Source organism: Liolophura sinensis, chromosome 7 (genome assembly GCF_032854445.1).
Source record: "Liolophura sinensis isolate JHLJ2023 chromosome 7, CUHK_Ljap_v2, whole genome shotgun sequence".
In the NCBI taxonomy this organism is placed as follows: Eukaryota; Metazoa; Mollusca; class Polyplacophora; order Chitonida; family Chitonidae; genus Liolophura; species Liolophura sinensis.
Window position 1 is genome coordinate 22551954 of NC_088301.1, and position 18996 is coordinate 22570949.

Sequence of the window (18996 nt, forward strand, 5' to 3'; positions counted from 1 at the left end):
TTGCGTACATTGCGTGACATTCAAGTAAAATCAAAAATCTCTGAGCCATCGTCCCAGAAGTTGTTGCGCAAGTGAATATGAGTGTACAGGACAAATGAGAGCCTTCCAACCAGATGTGGGTTACTCCATATTAAGCTTTCCTTGTACAGAAATCAAAACAGCCAAGATAAGATCTGAGAAGAGGTCGTATATTTTTTATTGCTCAAAAAGTTGCGATGCACTTTCTACTAATTTTGTCAGTCCCACTTTAAGTGGCTATCGCGCAAGCTGCTCGCACGCATCAGTTACCGAACAGCGAAAAGCCTATACCACCAAATTTCGAAGTGGTATACGGCTGGACGAGTATCGATTATGACTGGACCAGCCCAAATATGACAGAAGACTACATTCGAACTGGAAAATACATTCCGCAAAACAACGGAGCAAGGGGGATAAAAGTGTGGAAAGGGGACGTCTACGTCACTATGTCACTGTGAATAAAGTTGTCAGCAAAGTTTCTGGGGAAGCTGTAGTGCAGCCTTTTCCTGACTGGACCAACCATGCTATAGGTAAGTAGCAACATATACGCACAGAATATAACAACTATACAAAATTCGATGAAGTGCAGATAACTCCGATAATGCCAATTATCCAACTCATCCGAGGAGACGCAATTATAGTTTTAATTTCAAGTAAAGAAAACATTTAAATTAAAGTTAACATTTAACACTTTGTTCTTTCACTTTTGTTATTAGTCCATCTCGTACCGTAAGCGGGTGTAGCCATATGCTTAGCCTAGTATATTAGTTCATAAGTCCGTAACAAATCAGTTTGTGAACAAAAACAGTAGACATGCCCACACAATTACGTTGTCTTGCAACGTTTTCGTATTCCAGAACCGGGGTTTTGTTTTTTAACTTCTTTGTATTTCACTTGATACTTGGCAGCGGGTTATAGTTAAAAACTAATTAGTCTGTTTTCAACCAATTTCTGGTCGTTTTTGTTTTGTTTTGGACTTTGAAAGTTTCCTGGACAGCTGGTCGTATGAGGTTGAAATTTAAAGCATAGCTTTGTCTAGAAAAGTCACAGATCAATTTCGAGTTTGTGTCGTTTTGTGCGTTTTAAATAAAATTATTACCGTTTTTGTTCTGTTACGGACATAAACATAGCTAATATATATTCGGATGGTTCAAACCGGTATATATGGCGTACATACATAAGTATTGCTAAAGCACCATTTTCGATCAGTGAATAATAAATAAATCAATCAAGAAATCCAGCCACCATTTGTTATACAAGTGAATCATGATAAATAATAAATAATAAACCAATTATGCTCTTTTTGCTTCTTGGTTGACTGACGACTGTAATTCCTTGCAGTATGTACAGTCCATGGAAATAAATCCCAATACAGCACTAAAGAGGGCTGTAGACGTCGGTAGATCAGTAATATTCAAACCCAGCGCCACAAGAAACTCTTGTCTCGGCAAAGTTGTCGTATATGATCTAAATACCAAGAGAGAGATCCTTCGTTACACCTTCCCGTCTGATGTTGTTGTCAGAAACACCAGTTTTTTTAACGACGTTGTCCCAGATTACATTGACGGGACTGTCGCCTACGTTTACACCACAGACAGCCTTGACCATGCAACTGAAGGCCTTTCTATGTTCGGGCAAAACTGGGACTACCGCTCCTGTCTTTCTGCTTGTCTGCGTCCCTCTATATGGGCCCGTAAATGGTCTATTATAAATTTTCAGGTTATGGCATATACATGCACATATGCCTATATATATTCTTTGAGGCAGTACAACATGTAATGATTTAAAATGAAATTTAATACTTTTAGATGTCAGAATAGCACTTTCAGTCAATCGCAGCCTTCCAAGAAGGCCTTTCTATGTTCGGTGCTCTCCCCGATGTCTACAGCCATCTTATACAAATACCCATACAGATCGGGGTAATGACAAAATGGACCACTGAAAGACGACGAGAGCTCTATTCACGAAGTTGGCCCTGACAAACTGCCAGTCCCAAAGAAGCTTCCGTCGTTTGAAAGTGGAACAGAGCTGAAACTCTTGAGTTGAGTTTCTATAGCGATTTGGGTCGTATTTTTCAAACGAAGATTTTCCGCACTCTTAATTTTGGAATCGCGCGACACTGTTTAGTACCAATGGTACAGGAGACCATGTGACGTCATCGTGTAGATAAATAGCTATAAATCGCGTAACATTGCGTAATCAAATTAATGCCTAGGTATAGTGACAATCAATTGCCATTTATTCTGTTGCTAAGCGCTGTAGATCTTTTAAAAAGATATTTAGGACACCCCTGGAAAACTTTTTTGAAAACAATGTCAAATTTAGAGGCTTTATATTCACTTTGGTGAGATCCAACATGGCGGTGAGTGCAAGTCATCAATCTATAAGCAATTTCTATTTGCATTGGCTTAAAACGCCCAGACAAGTAATTCGAGGAATGTATTCATTGCAGTTATTTACAGCCTAAGCTATACGTTTGGGACAAATTCTTTTCTTTAGCGACTCGTTTTTACTTATTTAACCTTATGGGCGACTTATATGTTAAGTGATGTAAGTACATCAATAGACTATATACAAGATTGTATGTTACCCCAGACAATCATAGACGGTACAAATACATCGAAGGCGGAGCAAACACTTTACCTGCTCTAATAGTGAACCAGAAGGAAATTTCACCCGCCACAAAAAGATGGGACAAAAAAAGATGAAAGATCTTACCATGAAGGAGTTTTTCGTAATTTTTAGAGGATGGGTGAAGTTTTTAATGAGAACGATCCCTTTACTTACTCAGTCGCCGTGTCGGTCGGGGTACACAATCTCTGCGGCTTTTAACAATGAGCGAACATGTCATATATAGCTAAAGTGTACGTTTACAAAGTTCAGCGGCAGGGTTTAAATTGTTCAATTTTATTATACCTGAGCGCAGTTTGATAGCTGGTTCTGTTTGTCTTTAAAGGTGCATGACACCTGCGTTGTTATGAGGCTGCGCTGCTATCGTCGTGTCGTCGTTTATGGTTTGACATCAAGATGTAATCCATGTTCGTCTACACACCAATGACAAAAAAGGACAAATATCATGACTTGTGGTGTTTGATGTAAAAACCACTACATTGTACATAAACTAAACTGTCACGTGTGTGAAATGTTAATGCATGGGTTTGGGGGGGGGGGGGGAGGTCAAAATCATGCACACAGCACTCGTTTTAGTAATTACGTACATGCAGTGTGACTTGCAAATAAAACTAAAAAAACATCTATGTTTTGTCGTTACGGGGAAAGCAGATGTTATATTAGAGACACTGCTGAAGGACGTATTTAACAATTAACTCGGCACTTAAACTGCTGTCAGTTAAAACTCCACATAGTTTCAGCGTGATATTTTGACCTGTTAATTGAAATATTCAGTATACGTCTCATTGACTGGCGTCGACTACACTCATCAGTTTCTTGTTTTAAGCAGCTGCATGAAGTTAGTTTGCTGTGACATTTCAACTTCTACTCCGTCCCGATTTAGAACAGTTTCTGGAGGCACGGTAGCCCGACCTTTCTAGTCAAACGGGTTTTGAGGTTCATCCACGAAATCTTAGGATGACGACAGTTCGCCAGGGGCCACATCGCCCCCGTTCCTACACTGTGATTTCTGTCCTCTCTCCCAGTCAGGCTGCTGTCCCCAACACTACACCGTCTGTGCTTATCATCGAAAACAGGTGAGTTCTATATGCGTATTAGCTTTATATTTATGTGGGTAAAAGTCAAGTTTCATGAGAATTGAGCTTATATATATAAACACATGCACTCCCCCGCCCTTACCTATCGTGGGGTCTTGGTCACAACGAATTCGTCGCCGACACTCGTGTGGTGGTTTGCACAGTCTCAGAACTTTCGCTGAAGACTACATGTCCACACCGCTATGTATCTCTATGCGTCGAGGAGACGTTAAAGCCAGTAAATTGATGCGATCTCCCTCGAGTACTAATTCGTTTTCTTCCACCCATAAAATCTACCACCATCTTATGTAAGTGAAAAATCCCTGAGCAACAGTCAAATAACTATATATATATATATATATATATATATATATATATATATATATATATATATATATATATATATATATAATTTTATGGATTAATTTTTGAGTACAGGCACCTAATTTCCAGCAATATATGTCAGCTGTCTAGATAGCTCGACCAACAGACTTCACACAAAAGCAAAAGGTAACTGACCAGTAGACTTTCCGGCGAACATGCATTACCCCCGTGACGATAAGAAATATATCCAGAAATTGTAGCGATATAATGGTAATATAAGTCCAAATGACATGTTATAAACATGCATTTTCTGGCATCCTTTAAATGCAACAGAAATTAAAATACTTTTAATTTATCACGTATACATGTATATATATATATATATATATATATATATATATATATATATATATATATATATATATATATATATATATATATATATATATATATATATATATACATTTAAGCATAAATGATGAAGAGTAAAAAACCATATTAACACAATATACATGTACATAGTGCAAATGTAAAGCTTTGCTTAATTGGCACAGAAATCGTTGCTGCTCATATAAACTTGCACTGAAAAGTGTTAGTAACAAAACTACCTGTTGCTTTTGCTGTGAAGTTACGCCATGCTTGACATTATACGGTATTTATATGCCCACGCTGATGTATTTCCTACTGGTTATAGAGTATAGGCCTTCTATACTTGAAACACTTTTTTCTTTATTTTTTTTTATTACGGAATTAAGATAGCAACGCGCACAGCAAACTACAGGTATAGGCCAACAGTACTGTGCTGTGAGCAAATCACACGGCTATGTGTAACTATTGATATAACAAATGTGCACAGAATGTGCCTGCACATGTCAATGTTGAATTCATTTACATAAAAGATTAAGTAAACGTGTTGTAACGTCTCTTAAGAAACTAATGAAGTCGCGTATTTCGCACGCTGAAAATAATATGGTTAATAGACTGAAGAGAATAAATATATATACTGACTCTATTTTGTGATATGTCTATTCCTCCCGTCACTGTCTATATCAGTCTAGAAAACTCTAGGTTGTTTCGTTTCTCGCCTAACTTCGCAGGCCTGGTTACACTCTAATCCTCGTATCAACATTGCGTATGCTGGCTAAAAAAGAGAGTTCGGGTTAGTCGCAGCGCTTGTTGAATCTCCATGGTATTCCCGTAAATGTAACTAAGTAACAGAAGTTAAGGGAAGTGTACATTTACATTCATTGCCTCTACTGCATGAGTCAGGCTAAGGCAATGGCTGACAACGTGTATACGAAACAGCGTAACGGGTGCATTCAGGAAAGAATGAGTCAGAGACAGCACACCTATATATTACATTAATTATCAAGTGTTTTATCAAGTGTAATTTCTCAGCTGAACGAAGTGACTACATGTATATGCCTCGAGGTGGCTTATATTCAGGCAGTGCGTAATGAATTTTTCCACGGCGAATTATTCATGAAGTGTATAGGCCTGTATATACTATGACGAAGTGCGGACGAACAAGATATTCACATTCGTTTCACTCTGTTAAAGCCCATACATCTTTTCTGAGGGGTGCTATAAATTTAATATTTATTACGCCTGTATCTAGGACAGAGATAACAGTATTATCGTTATTAAGGATTACAGAAATTAACCCTGTTATAGCACAGTGAAGATTCTAGTGCTGAAAACTGGCTGAGACCACTTCGAACTAGGAACTTCAGTCACACTCAAAAAAATTAATCTGTTCAATTTAAGAGAAAGTCTGTTTTCTGGGTGATGCTAGAATGTTTTCTGTTATTGTAACACAATATTGTGTCACATTCAACATAATTTCCAGTAAATTTAATAAAATGGTTATGTCTTATTAATAGAATATGTGTGTTATATTTAACAGAATAATCTACAGTATCAACAGAATACATTATATATTTATTTATTCATTTATTCATTTATTTATTCATTTATTTATTTATTTACCGTACTCAAGAATGTTTCACTTATATGGCAGCGGCCAGCATTATCATGGAAGGAAGCCAGGTAGGGCCCAAGGGAAACCCACGACCATCCGCAGGTTGTTGACAGACCGAATACATTCTAGCATCACTTGGATAACAGACTTTCTGTTAAATTTTATGGATTAATTTTTGAGTACAGGTACCTAATTTCCAGCAATATATGTCAGCTGTCTAGATAGCTCGACCAACAGGCTTCACACAAAAGCAAAAGGTAACTGACCAGTAGACTTTCCGGCGAACATGCATTACCCCCGTGACGATAAGAAATATATCCAGAAATTGTAGCGATATAATGGTAATATAAGTCCAAATGACATGTTATAAACATGCATTTTCTGGCGTCCTTTAAATGCAACAGAAATTAAAATACTTTTAATTTATCGCGTATACATATATATATATATATATATATATATATATATATATATATATATATATATATATATATATATATATATATATATATATATATTTCACTCGCAAACACCATTCCATAGTGCTAACGATTTTACTGGTTACCTATACTCTATACATTTTCACATATAAATATATATTGTACATCATCTTACTGCCAGGTACAATTGTTTAGAGACTTTTATGATATGTATCATATAAAATATATGATAGAGAATTTAAAGAAGCAATTTATACAAAGGCTAATCAAGTGATTTCATTCCGTGAATATGACACTGACACCCAGTCCTGGTCCCTTGCCCAAACTTCTCAATGCGAGCGCCAAACTAGTCAGCAAGTACCATTTTCAAAGTCTTTGGTATGACCCGACGGTGTTTGATCCCATGCAGTTCTCCCGAGTTCGAGGCGGACGCTTTAACCAGCAGGGTTAGAATTAAACGATCTCCTGGAAATTTGGAATATTATGCCATGAACAATGGCTTAGCACTGCATTGTGACTGGATAATACGAGTTAAAAATTAAAAAAAGGAAAAAAAAAAAGAAATACCACGATTACACGCGTTCGATGAATTTTTGTTTTTTCGGAGTCAGTATAATGTGATGTGTAAATATAATGATAATTCAGTGGCGTCAGCACTTAATTTGGCGACAGGGACTCGCTCTGCCATATATATATAATATGTAAACCATCTGTTTGTTCAACATATTTGTAAAAATTCTGTTTTAAGTCAGAAAGTTGAAAGCAAAAGTAAAACGCAATCTGGACATCTTCATTAGCTTTGCTGAAGGAGAATTGCCGAATATTTTATAATTCAAAGACAAACCATATACTTGAGGGCTACATGAAATACTTGTTTTTATTTCTTTAGATGTAGTCTGTGTCCCAAATATATACAGCATATAAAAATACAAATTAAGAAGTTTTTCAACTTTGTCTGCGTGTGTAAAAATGGCTTCTCTAAGGTCCCATGCAAGTATCCGATCGCTGTCAAAACAACTCGGACGAGAGAGAAGAGTTTGATTGTGGAGTGCTAACCTAGTCCCGAGTTGCCAGTCAGTTTATGGATGACGTTTTTCTTTTCGAAAATGTCAGCCCATTGAGAAAAATGTGCATAAAATAAAGGGGTTATTAACGGATATAAGGTATGTGACTCAAAAAATGACAGCACAAATTTCATTTTTTGGCAGAACTTTGTAGAGTTACTTTTCAATTAAGTAGGCCTATATCCTTTAAAGATTACCGTAGCCTGTCATTTCAAACTTTGGCCATAGTAGTTGTAATAGGTCTATCTCATTTTATTTCCAGAAATCATAATTTAGTCATCAAAGACTCATCTGTGCGCGTGGAAATCGTGAACTCGAAAAGTAGACCTGCCGGAAACCCGCGGGCAAAGGAACGATCTGTTGTAACGGTGTTTGAACCGAGAGAATCTCACGCGAGTGAGGAAGAGTCCCAACTAACCGTCCCCAGAAGGTGGTCTTCAGACAGTAACATACCCGAAAAAACTCAAGCAACATCAAAGTCAAGAACGCAGAAAGTCACCAAGATCTACAGCAGTGGCCTAAAGCGTATCGTTGAACAAAGTTTGTTGTCGCGAAAGATAATTCATTTGAAAACAGACACTTATCATTTCTTTGGAATTCCAAGATTTCGAAAGAAGATCAATTCGAAAACCATTTCCTCAACAGCCATGTCTTCGGAAACCAGCACGACGGAAACCAGCACGACGGAAGCCACGCCCACCGGTGACGCGAAAACTCAGCCAGTTGTCGTCCGCGTGAAATCTGATCACGCGGGAAAACCGAGATCGAAGCCGCAGAACGGTGAGACACAAAAACAAGAAGGGGGTTTGAAAGTCCCGGACAGTTCCGAAAAGAAACGAAGAAGCATGGAAACACTGACTGCGAAGATGGATTTCGAGGACGAAGATTAAAAATATGTGATTTCACTATTGTAGTAATTATTGGCCATGTCTCTGTGAATGACTTAATTATAAACAGAGAAAAGATGAAAGTTAATCAAGTTGTTCGGATTGTTCTAGCGATTTAAAGCTAATTCAGCAAACCATAATGTACATTTACTGTTTTGCGTCACCTAACATCAGGTACAGAAGGACGTCGTGTAAAGCGACGAGATAGTATGAAATCATACTGTCCAATTAAAGATTAGAACGGATAATGGAGAAATCAAGCGAAGGATCTTGTGAACTCATTTACATGTCGTATCCCTGATGCAGTTTGTGAGACACACGTACAAAACTATTGGTTGTCACATTCCTCTATAAATGCCCCCACCTATTAAACTTGCCAACTAGTTGTGCCCTGTTTCTCCACACAAAACTTACCCGACCAAAATTGTTTATAGAAGTAAAAATGTTTGATTACAGCGTTAAACCCAAACCAAAGTTATAAGTAGATTAACGCATGAGGTTAAGAGATTTACCACTTAAACGGTAGGGAAACAGTTGCCTTAGATATTTTACATATTGTAACCATGGTGAATAAGAGCATGCCACGCATGCGCACATATTTATATTGTTTCTGTATGCATGCTCTCCGTCATCGAAATGAATAGTCTGGATATGTATTGCCGGGGGGGGGGGGGGGGCGTGTTTGAAACTTTCACTGTGCGTTAATAAAATCATTGTCTTTTTGTACAGAATGCAGTTTCAGTTCTTTTCTTCTTGTCCTCATATATATGTATAAATGTTTTTATTATAGCCCCACGCGTCGAATGTGGCTAAAGGAGTAACGATTTCTGTGTAGATAAACTTCGTAGAACAAAAGGCCTATACAGAGCTAAACTGTTTTCATCAGCCAATGGACGAAGTATTTACGGAAGTCCATTAGTGTCACGGTGAAAAAAATGGGGCTACAAAAGTCGAAATTACAGTTTTTTCTCTCGAAATTTTTTCTTTTTTACAACCATTTTTATATCACCGTGACACTAATGGGCTTAAGCAAATACTTATCTATCATCTGGTGCATTTATTTTACACTGGCTTTAAAATCAATATGGTTTTAAAACATTGAAACTAAGGTGAGTTAAATTAACCAATGGCGATGAGGACAAATCCCATCCAGTTCTGAGAGATCAAGCTATTTGCACCAAGCAAAGGTGTCTGACATACTCAATGTAACATGCCAGTTTTGTGATTCTCCCCTAATTAATTTTAAAAATACATGTATATAGGCAAATTAGCGGAAACCTAAGTCACGGAACCAAAAGGACACGGGTGGACTGAATTAAGTCTGGCAGAGACCAATAAATACAAAAATACAAAAGCATATGCATCTCAAATGCAAGCATTGTAACCTGTTACTTTCATCATTGTTCATTTAAGGATACGGGCAAGTCACAAAAAAATCTGATCTGCAAACACCATAAGCCCCTCCTCTTTTCAAGAAGGGGGCACAACAAACTAATTTCGTGTAGAAATTACGTGTATATCCCGTGCGGAATATGCAAAACATATAGCTATGGATCAAGCTGGCCTTTGAACATTATCAGGTTGAGAGATCACAAAATTAAACTGAACAAAAATTATATAAAAATTGGGCAATATATTTGAAGGAGTTATGGCACAGGAGCCAACGACCAGTTATGGATTCAAGGAAATCATTAAATAAGCCAAACTTTGCGACACTGACGCCACTGAAGTTATGACAGTCTGAAATTACACAAAATGTACCCGCAGACAATATTTTATAAAAATGATTTATAGCTGTTACTGCACAGAAATCAACAACCAACGAGGATCATGGAATTTACGAAATATTTTTGTATATAGGCATCGATCGAGCTAGATGTGAGGACTCGCACACTCGGCCTAAGATTCACGATTCTCTTCCAGTTAGTTCGCAATACATGAGCAAACCTTACCCACAATCGCTGGAAACACCCTTTTGAATAACAGTTAATTCTTTTATTTATTTATTTGATTCGTTCTTTACCGCCGTACCAAACTCGAAAATCACGTTAGAAAGTTAGAGATCTGCTGAAAAACTGTTACAGTAGCAACAGATTTTTAAAAATGTCTTTTGCAAGACTTCCTCATCTGAGGTCTCCTTTAGAGCACAGGAGTCACATGCATAACAATCGTCTGAAGTTATTGCCTTCAGCAAAATGGGTGGATCTACCGATTTGAACTGTCTGAAAAATACCTTTGGCCAACATATAATAAGCTATGTCAAAGTAAGTATCAGAACAAAAATGTCTACAATTTTGTCGAAGAAAAAAGCTCGCAATTTGAGCTTGACCTGCATCTGTCTTCCTAAAGACATGAAGGGTGTGCCACGCCTGAATTCTGAACAACGAACGGTCGGTTTTGAAACAGAAAAAACTCTGAAAAGCTGTGGAAGTCCAAAACAGAACAGAAACCACTACAGCGTTGCCAAAAATGGAAGTCATGTGTGAAGTCCTATCACAGATTCGGTATACTTCCAGAGAAATGTCTCCGTATAAGATTTTGCTTCTTTGATTTACGTTTAACGTCGCCTTAAACGTGTATTTTGGTCATATCAAGACAGGGTCTCCTTGAAGCAGGCCTGACCAATTGCTCGACAGGAACGTCATGCCAAAGACACCGTACGGTACACGACCTTCCGAGCAGCCGCATTTTACTGACAATGCTGGTCAACCAGTACTTCGCCTATTTATCTTCTGCAGAGCTATTACCGATGTTTGATTGAACCCCGCCCTGGTGAACACTATACGTGTGTAATGCTACTTACACACAACAAACATGACGAAGAGAGCCAAGGCAAACAAGGCACAGAACAACAGGGGAGATAACTGTCTCATATTCAGAATAAAGCTTTATTTGGAAGTGGTTACAAGTCTTGCTACATGTCCAACGATATTTTATATTTAAAAGAAATTAAACAAAAAAAAAAAAAACTTTAGCGGAGTTAAGATTACATCGTGATGTACAGAGGAAATGGGTTTGTATGAGATTTCTGAAATTGAAGAAAAAGCAAATAAGAAGTGTAATTATGACAATTGTGCCTTTGACCTGAAAGAAAGAGGTTATGAACGGCTATATATACACTTACAGAGCCTTGCTGCACCAATGCTCAAGAATTCAATGATAATTTTTACAGAAAGTCTGTTGTCTGAGTGATGCTAGAATGTATTTTGTTATTATAACATAGTATTCTGTCTTATTCAAGATAATGTCCTGTTAGTCTAAAAAAAAATCTTTATGTTGAGTCAATAGAATAGAATTGAAAAGAAAATACATTCTAGCACGATTCAGACTTTCCATTAAAATTAACAGATTGTATTTGTTTTGTTGGGGTTTTTTTTTGAATGAAACAATGGAGGTACATTTGCTTTGGAAGTTCAGCATTTAATCAGGGTCTGGGAAAACTTGCTTAGAGCTTGGAGGTAAAAGTGTGTATTTGCTTTATAATTTTACAGCATTCAGTGAGGGCCCTGTAACAAACCATCACTGGAATACTGGCAGCCAGTAAGAATCTGGAGGTACAACTGCATTAGCATTCAGTGAGGGCCCTGTAACAAACCATCACTGGAATACTGGCAGCCAGTAAGAATTTTGAGGTACAACTGCATGAAAATTGTTAGCATTTAGTAAGGCCCTGGGGGTACATCAGCACTGCCATATAAAATTAGAAAACAAGGAGGCATATCTCCGTTGAAATTTAAGTTGTGATTGATGAGATTTGCGGCAGCCTTTGAAGCACTGATCAGAGGTACTATAACATCGCCCTTTTAACATTCAGCGAGTATACGAGGTACACAGTTTTATCTGTAAGAAAATGTGTGGTGAGGATTTATTTCACGTTTTAGTTTACTAGACACAAATAATTATTAAAACACAAATGGAACCAGTGGAAGAGTGGATATATGTCAGTGAAACTTTGGTGATTTACTCTTTAGCAAGTTAATTGCTCGAGTCAGTATTCTGTAATCATAAAAAGTGCATGGGTGCAAATGACTGGCCTGCTTCCATGAGCACTGAAACTGCCAGCTTTCTGTTCCAAATGTACATGTAAAGCATAAGTGATCAGGTGACACTTGATGGAAAAATCATTAATGAGAAATGAATGGTGTGCTTTCATTTAAAAATTACAAAAAAAAAAGTTTGAAATTTAAAAGGAAAGAATAATCATATGCCTAAGTTTGTAAAAAAACTATGATAAACCCCATGATCAAGCCCATACATGAACGTGTGGTATGATCATGACAGATACACAAGGAGCTACTGACTCATACTGAGGAATAAGTTTTATGAAAGCCATTCCAAATAATTAACAGCCTATTATATGTATATATAATTGTTTTGTTCGCCTAGATAAAAATCACATTGATTACATAGGGTATTCAGTATTACAGTTATACTTTATGTCTACACAACAAGTTCATCTACATCTATACTTCTACTGCATAAAGTTTCATTTTGATCCCTCCCCCCCCCCTACCCCCCCCCTCCCCCAACAGGAAACAACTGTTAGCATGGCACGCCAAAGTCTTTGATTATAATAAAGACTTAACCTGTGTTAATTGTAAAAAAAAAATCATTTTTTGTTCAGAACACTATTCAGAAGGTATGCGACACAAGCTGCCTCTCAGGATGTACTCAATAGAGAAATGTACTCTCAGAGATCACAATCAACTATTTTTGAACTTCTCTTAGCTTTTCAAGATTTTCTTAGCTTTGCACATCAAAGTGCACAGTACACAAAGTGCAAATGTACAGAATGAATACTGCTTGACTCAATCTTTGTTTTTTAAATGGATGTAATGGTACTAGACACAATTTGAGCCAATTTAGGTCAATGTTACCAGATAAAATTTGAGCCAATTTAGGTCAATGTTACCAGATAAAATTTGAGCCAATTTAGGTCAATGTTACCAGACAAAATTTGAGCCAGTTTAGGTCAATGTTACCAGACAAAATTTGAGCCAGCTCAGGTTACTAGCCACAAGACAAGCCAGAAATCAGGAATGTATTATGGAAGAAATATAGGTTCTTTTATATACTTAAGACTGAAAACCTGTATAAACATTTACAAACCATATAAAATAGTATAAGATTCCAAAAATCATCAAAGTTATACAAGATTCACATTCATCAACTTTGTCAAAAAGGAAAGTATATTTGACAGACACTCAGCAGATCAACTTATTCTCCAATCAAAATAATAAATATTGGTAATTTTGCAATAGAAAGCACCTTAAGCTTGGGGGTAAAACAGACATACCAAATTGTAACTTACAAAATTGACACATATTTTTGTGAGGTGAATTACAATAAAAATGATATTATTAAAACAGGAAAAGGACCCTCCAGTTTACAAAAAAATTAACTTGCTAATCGTAAAGAATGTCGGAATGTTCATCAAGAAATATAATGACAGAAAATGTTACCATGAACAAAGAAAGTGTTCAAAAGTCACACATCATGAGAAACATTTATTAACCAATGAGTACCTGTACAATATATTGAAGAAAACTTCATTTTATAAAAAAAAAAAAAAAAACACCAATCAAATCAAAATGATTTACATAGCAACAAATGTGTTTGTTGAAAATGTAGTTTGCCTGTGAACTCCATTAGGCCTTTGAAACCAACAGATCATCCAATAAAAAGGACCTACAATCATATAAGACCAGTGGAACAGGTATGTTTGTTTTTCCAGAAGCACACATTTTATGGTTCCAAAATGTGCAAAATTGTATTTCAGAAAAGTTGCTCATAGCTATAAAGGGGAAACAATTTCAATATATACAAAGTTATCTCCCATTTCCTAACATAAATAGGACCTTTCATATAGGAACCCATTTATTCACATATTGAACGATAGTGATAATGTAAATTTTCATACATCTATTTGCATAATGTCACACTCTACCAACCAAAGCAATCAGCAATCACAGGTATTATCTACAAATCTCTGAATTTAGTCAGAGATTACAAGCACGATGGGACTTTACACATATTGCATGTATTTGCACCAGTTTTCAGTTCGATCAATCTAAGCAGATTATCATCAACACAAATCTCATTTCCAGTTCTTTCTCTCCAATACTGTTAATTTGTTTACATATATTTCATTCATGTGATGGCTAAAGTTTATTCAACAAAATCTAGAAAAAAAAACTGACATCCTGTGAATGCATTGGTTTCATTAAAAGTACATCACATGATAAATAACTTCAAGAGTATAAAATTTACATAAAATCATCCAAAAGAAACAAATATATGTATTTGTATCAAATGTTAACAAATGTATACTCATAAAGTCAATAATCTTTGAGACACTTTAAGATAAATAGTTTTATCTGGTACCTTATTGGCTGAAAATGGAATTGACAGATGTAGGCAAACAAATCAACTGCCTGCTTTCAAATCCAATATCCAAATATCGTAGAGCATCTCCTTGGCCATTGGTCAAAATTATTTGCATATTCAATACATTCAATACAATGTAAATTACTGGAATTATGGCATCACATGTCATCTGTCTCCTTGTAACTGGGCTCAGTGGAAACAAAATAGTCATCAAAAAAGGTGAATAGGAATTCAAATGTTGGTCTGTTGCTGGCATGTTTGTCCCAAGTCTTCAACATGATCTCGTAAACTGGGTCGGGACAGTGTAGGGGCTTTCCCATCCGATACCCTCTCTCCACCTGTTCGAGAACCTCACGGTTGGCCATTCCTGAAATCAAACATATTTATTTACAAATTTACTCACATCCTTTAATAATTTTTGTACATGCTTCTGTTTTAGTTATTTACTTAATTATAGTGTTTACCATCATACTGAAGAGCAACTGTCTGGCGCTTGACACTGAGGTCTTGTGTTCAAATCCAGCTCTGGCTGTTTCAGTTGGAACTTTAAGTCATGATGTTTGTCAGCAATCTGGCTAAGATCGATGGATTGACCTCCAACAGCCATAACCCTGACCGGCAGCCTTCACATACATTGTAAGTGAAAACTTCTTGAGAAAGGTGTTCCAAAATCATATAAAATAAATTTGCTTACCATAGCTTCTCAATAATTACAGACACTCACTAATTGAGACACACTGAAAGTAAGTGGGTAGATCATAGAAGTCTCCCTCGAAGCATTCATAGTGTGTGATATTGGTGTGTCAGCTGGCCCAGCTGGAGTATCAGCCTACCATGGTCTATAAAGCCAGCCATTCCTGACAGCATGTACACAGCAACTTAAGATGTCATTTTTCAGTATACACGCTTGTGTAAAAAAAAAATCAAAGACTAAATACTGATACTGGAACATCAACATAGTGAATATATCTCTTTGCCAATTCAACCTTGAGACAATATCAATCTCTGAGTATATACCTGTTGCTGTGAAAGGCATCGCTAAATTTGACAGAAAGTATATAAACAATGTTCGCCCAGTACGCAAAGTTCAAGTGGTTAGATCCAAGTGAAAAGATGAAAGGCCTGATTTCCCAGCTCCCTGACCAGAAAACAAACCATGTAATTTCATCTGGCACCTGTTGGTCTGGGACTTGTCAGGCTCTGGAAAGTTATTTCCAGACACAAGATCATACACATATGTTCTGTGTCCTAATAAATGTCTAAAGTAAAGAGAAGAATTGCCAAATTCTCATCTGTGTTTATCTACTAATCACTCTAAAGGCACACGTATACTCATAAGCTACGAATGATGCATAGTATGACGTGGTATCAGTAAATATATTACCACGTAGCTCAACATCCAGCCCTTGGAAACCTCGCTCAGTTCAATCCGACTTCAACTAAACTGAGGTATCTTAACAAACTTTTCAGTTGAAGGTCAGTGAGACAAAATATGCAAATTGCATATGAATTAGAAAAATCAAGATTGCATGAAGAACAATCGCTACAGGTACTGGCTTTAGAAATTTTTACCAGATAACAAACTCACAACAAAAAGCAAGACAAAAATATTCAGGAAATTCACAGCTAGTATGTAACCCGCTGATAATATATTTTTAAACATCTTTCCCAAATTATCGGCAGGCCTAGAGGTGCGTATACTGACAAATGATCGATTACCTACTGTTAAAAAACTTTTGAACCAGGTTTTATTTTTAATGTGGCAATAAAACCTTTTAATTCACGGGAAGCAATACTTGATCAGCAGAAGTCTCAAACACCAGCACCTGCTTCATCTGGATGGTAAGTTCAAGTTTCAGCCAGTTTGTTAAAAGTATGAGAGGGGTGACGACTTCTCAGTGAAGGTATCTCAAAGCAGTGCTTATCTAACTTGGATTGGTCAATCACCCCTATGGTGAATAGAACAGTCTCCAAGTGACTGGCTCACAGTGTCAGTTGAGTCCACCTAGTAAAATCAGTAGGGGTTACAAACCTTCCAACACCAACTTTGTTAATAAAGGATTTCTGTCCAAAATTTCTTCTTCTTACTGCACTTGACGTTTGCAAAGTGTGTTAGTACTTCCCTTGCAGTAAATCGAAAAAACATACACCACATGTAAAATTCTATAGTGCTGTTCATGAGACTACATGTACTTTTGGCTGTCACCCCCAGCTTTTTCATCTTTGGCTTTTCATCTTTTTGGGAATTGGTCATGCGATTATTGACCTGGAATGTTCTTGTTGGTTGATGGCTGGTATATAAATGTCTGTTTCAGCATGTAGATGTAAGGACTGTGCAGCTAAGCCACACCACATGTTGTTGTGACAGAAATTACCTCAAAAGTGAAAGGACTTTAAAGGAAGACAGATCTAAAAGGTGGTTATTTGCTAGTCACTTCACACACTCATCCAAGCATCCGAATGTTGGTTGTGTCAAATGCAGGACTTGTAGGCCTACGACAATGTGGGTTGAACTACATGCGGAGGCAGGGTTTCATCTTTCAAAGTAGCGGTAATCGTACTGTTTGCTGGGACAGTACCAGTAATTACAAACATGTGCTAAGTTCATATACCTTGGGACTCAGTTCAATGAAAAAAAAAGTGAATCTATAACAACCCGGCAGTGGACGTGTCTCTCTCCATCTTGCCAAGCTGGTGAGGCTCACTGAGGCATGAAGGAGAGGTGGACTTCTGTCACCAATGGACTACCAGTAATCCCCTGCTCCCCACAGAGAGTTCACTACTTAAGACAACAGTCCTCGCTAGGCATTATGGTATACAGTTTCTGAAAATGCATCTGTAAATATTGAGAAGGTACGGTAGGTCCACACTAGAGTTGAATGTATGTATGTCTTGCAATATTGTCCTGGCATATCATGGAACAGCACAGAGAAATGCAATTTTGTAACCTAATTTGTCTTCAAATACTTAGGTCTATTATTGAGCCTACAGCACACAGAGCTGTTCTACCCACACATGCACATCAGGACAGGATACATAACAACTCACAATAAAGATTTGCTCTGATACAGTCTCTATTAACGTGGGGCTCAAGACTGTTGGACAAAATAAGGCTAAGAAGTGACGCATGATGGGCTCACCTGGGTAGGGCACCTGCCCGTGGGTGATGATCTCTACCAGTAGTATACCGTATGACCAGACATCAGACTTTATGGTGAACTGTCCGTACAGGGCCGCCTCTGGGGAGGTCCATTTTATAGGGAATTTGGCACCTGACAAGAACAAGCCAATAACAGTCTACATTTAGGTACAAGAAAGCTGAAAATTACTGGGTTTTGATAATGAAAGCAAGCTTAAATCCCATTCTACAAATTAACAATCTAACATACAAAAATGTAACTAAATATATGACAGTTTCTTAGGCAGAAAAAAGGAGAAAACATGGACATTTTAACTACATGTATTCACTTCAATTTGGCAGATGTGATGTTGAGTAAGGCATTTATACTGGGATGACGTCAAGAGCGTTTGAATGGGCAGTGTCATTTGTGAATATACGTCAGCGATTGATGACGTCATGTGTCCGTGGGTGACATCACACCAGGCAAAGTGGAAGGGACAGAAATATTCTGTTTTCGTATACTTTGATAAAACGTACAATATTGGTTTTAATTCACTGCAATACTTTCACAATTTAGAAAAGCAATTCAGACTATCCCAGTCTTTATCACTTCACCTTGCTTTTAAAACACAGATGTTTTGACACCAAGTAGCTCTTTAAAGCAAGACAGATACAGAGACACACTGAAACCACTTCCTGTTTTGGAGATTTAGTGGTGAGGCGTAGACGGGAAAGGAGGCTATTCTCCCAGCCCTTGAGATGAGGGTCAGGGGATGATTATGTCTCCAAAAATCCCTGATGCAAGATCACGGCTGACATTTTTGCCTGGTTTCATAGGCAGAAATTTTCAAATTGTAAGTGACATATCCTTTTTTGAGTACTATTCTCATGAAGTATGCCACCCATCCTCGCTTCACAATCAATTAACGAGTCTGCAATATAAAGTGTAGAGATCGTTCACCTTGAATATTAAAGTGTGTGGACACATCAGATCATTGAAGGAGATCAGACTGTTTCTGTCATTCTTGAAGAACTCCGTCTCCACCATTTGTTCGCAATCAGCTCAC

At 37.3% G+C, this 18996-nt stretch overlaps 1 protein-coding gene across 1 annotated transcript in view; it reads right to left on the minus strand.

Annotated features, from left to right (window-relative positions):
* Positions 1-12949: 12949 nt before the first annotated feature.
* Positions 12950-18996, minus strand: part of LOC135471353 (tyrosine-protein kinase SRK3-like) — a 41009-nt gene continuing 34962 nt past the window's right edge. The window contains exons 10-11 of the mRNA XM_064750560.1: positions 17949-18080; positions 12950-15175 (exon numbers count right to left, since the gene is read on the minus strand). Coding sequence (XP_064606630.1) covers positions 14967-15175; positions 17949-18080 — 341 coding nt within the window. The 3' untranslated portion in view covers positions 12950-14966. The remainder of the gene's footprint in view (positions 15176-17948; positions 18081-18996) is intronic.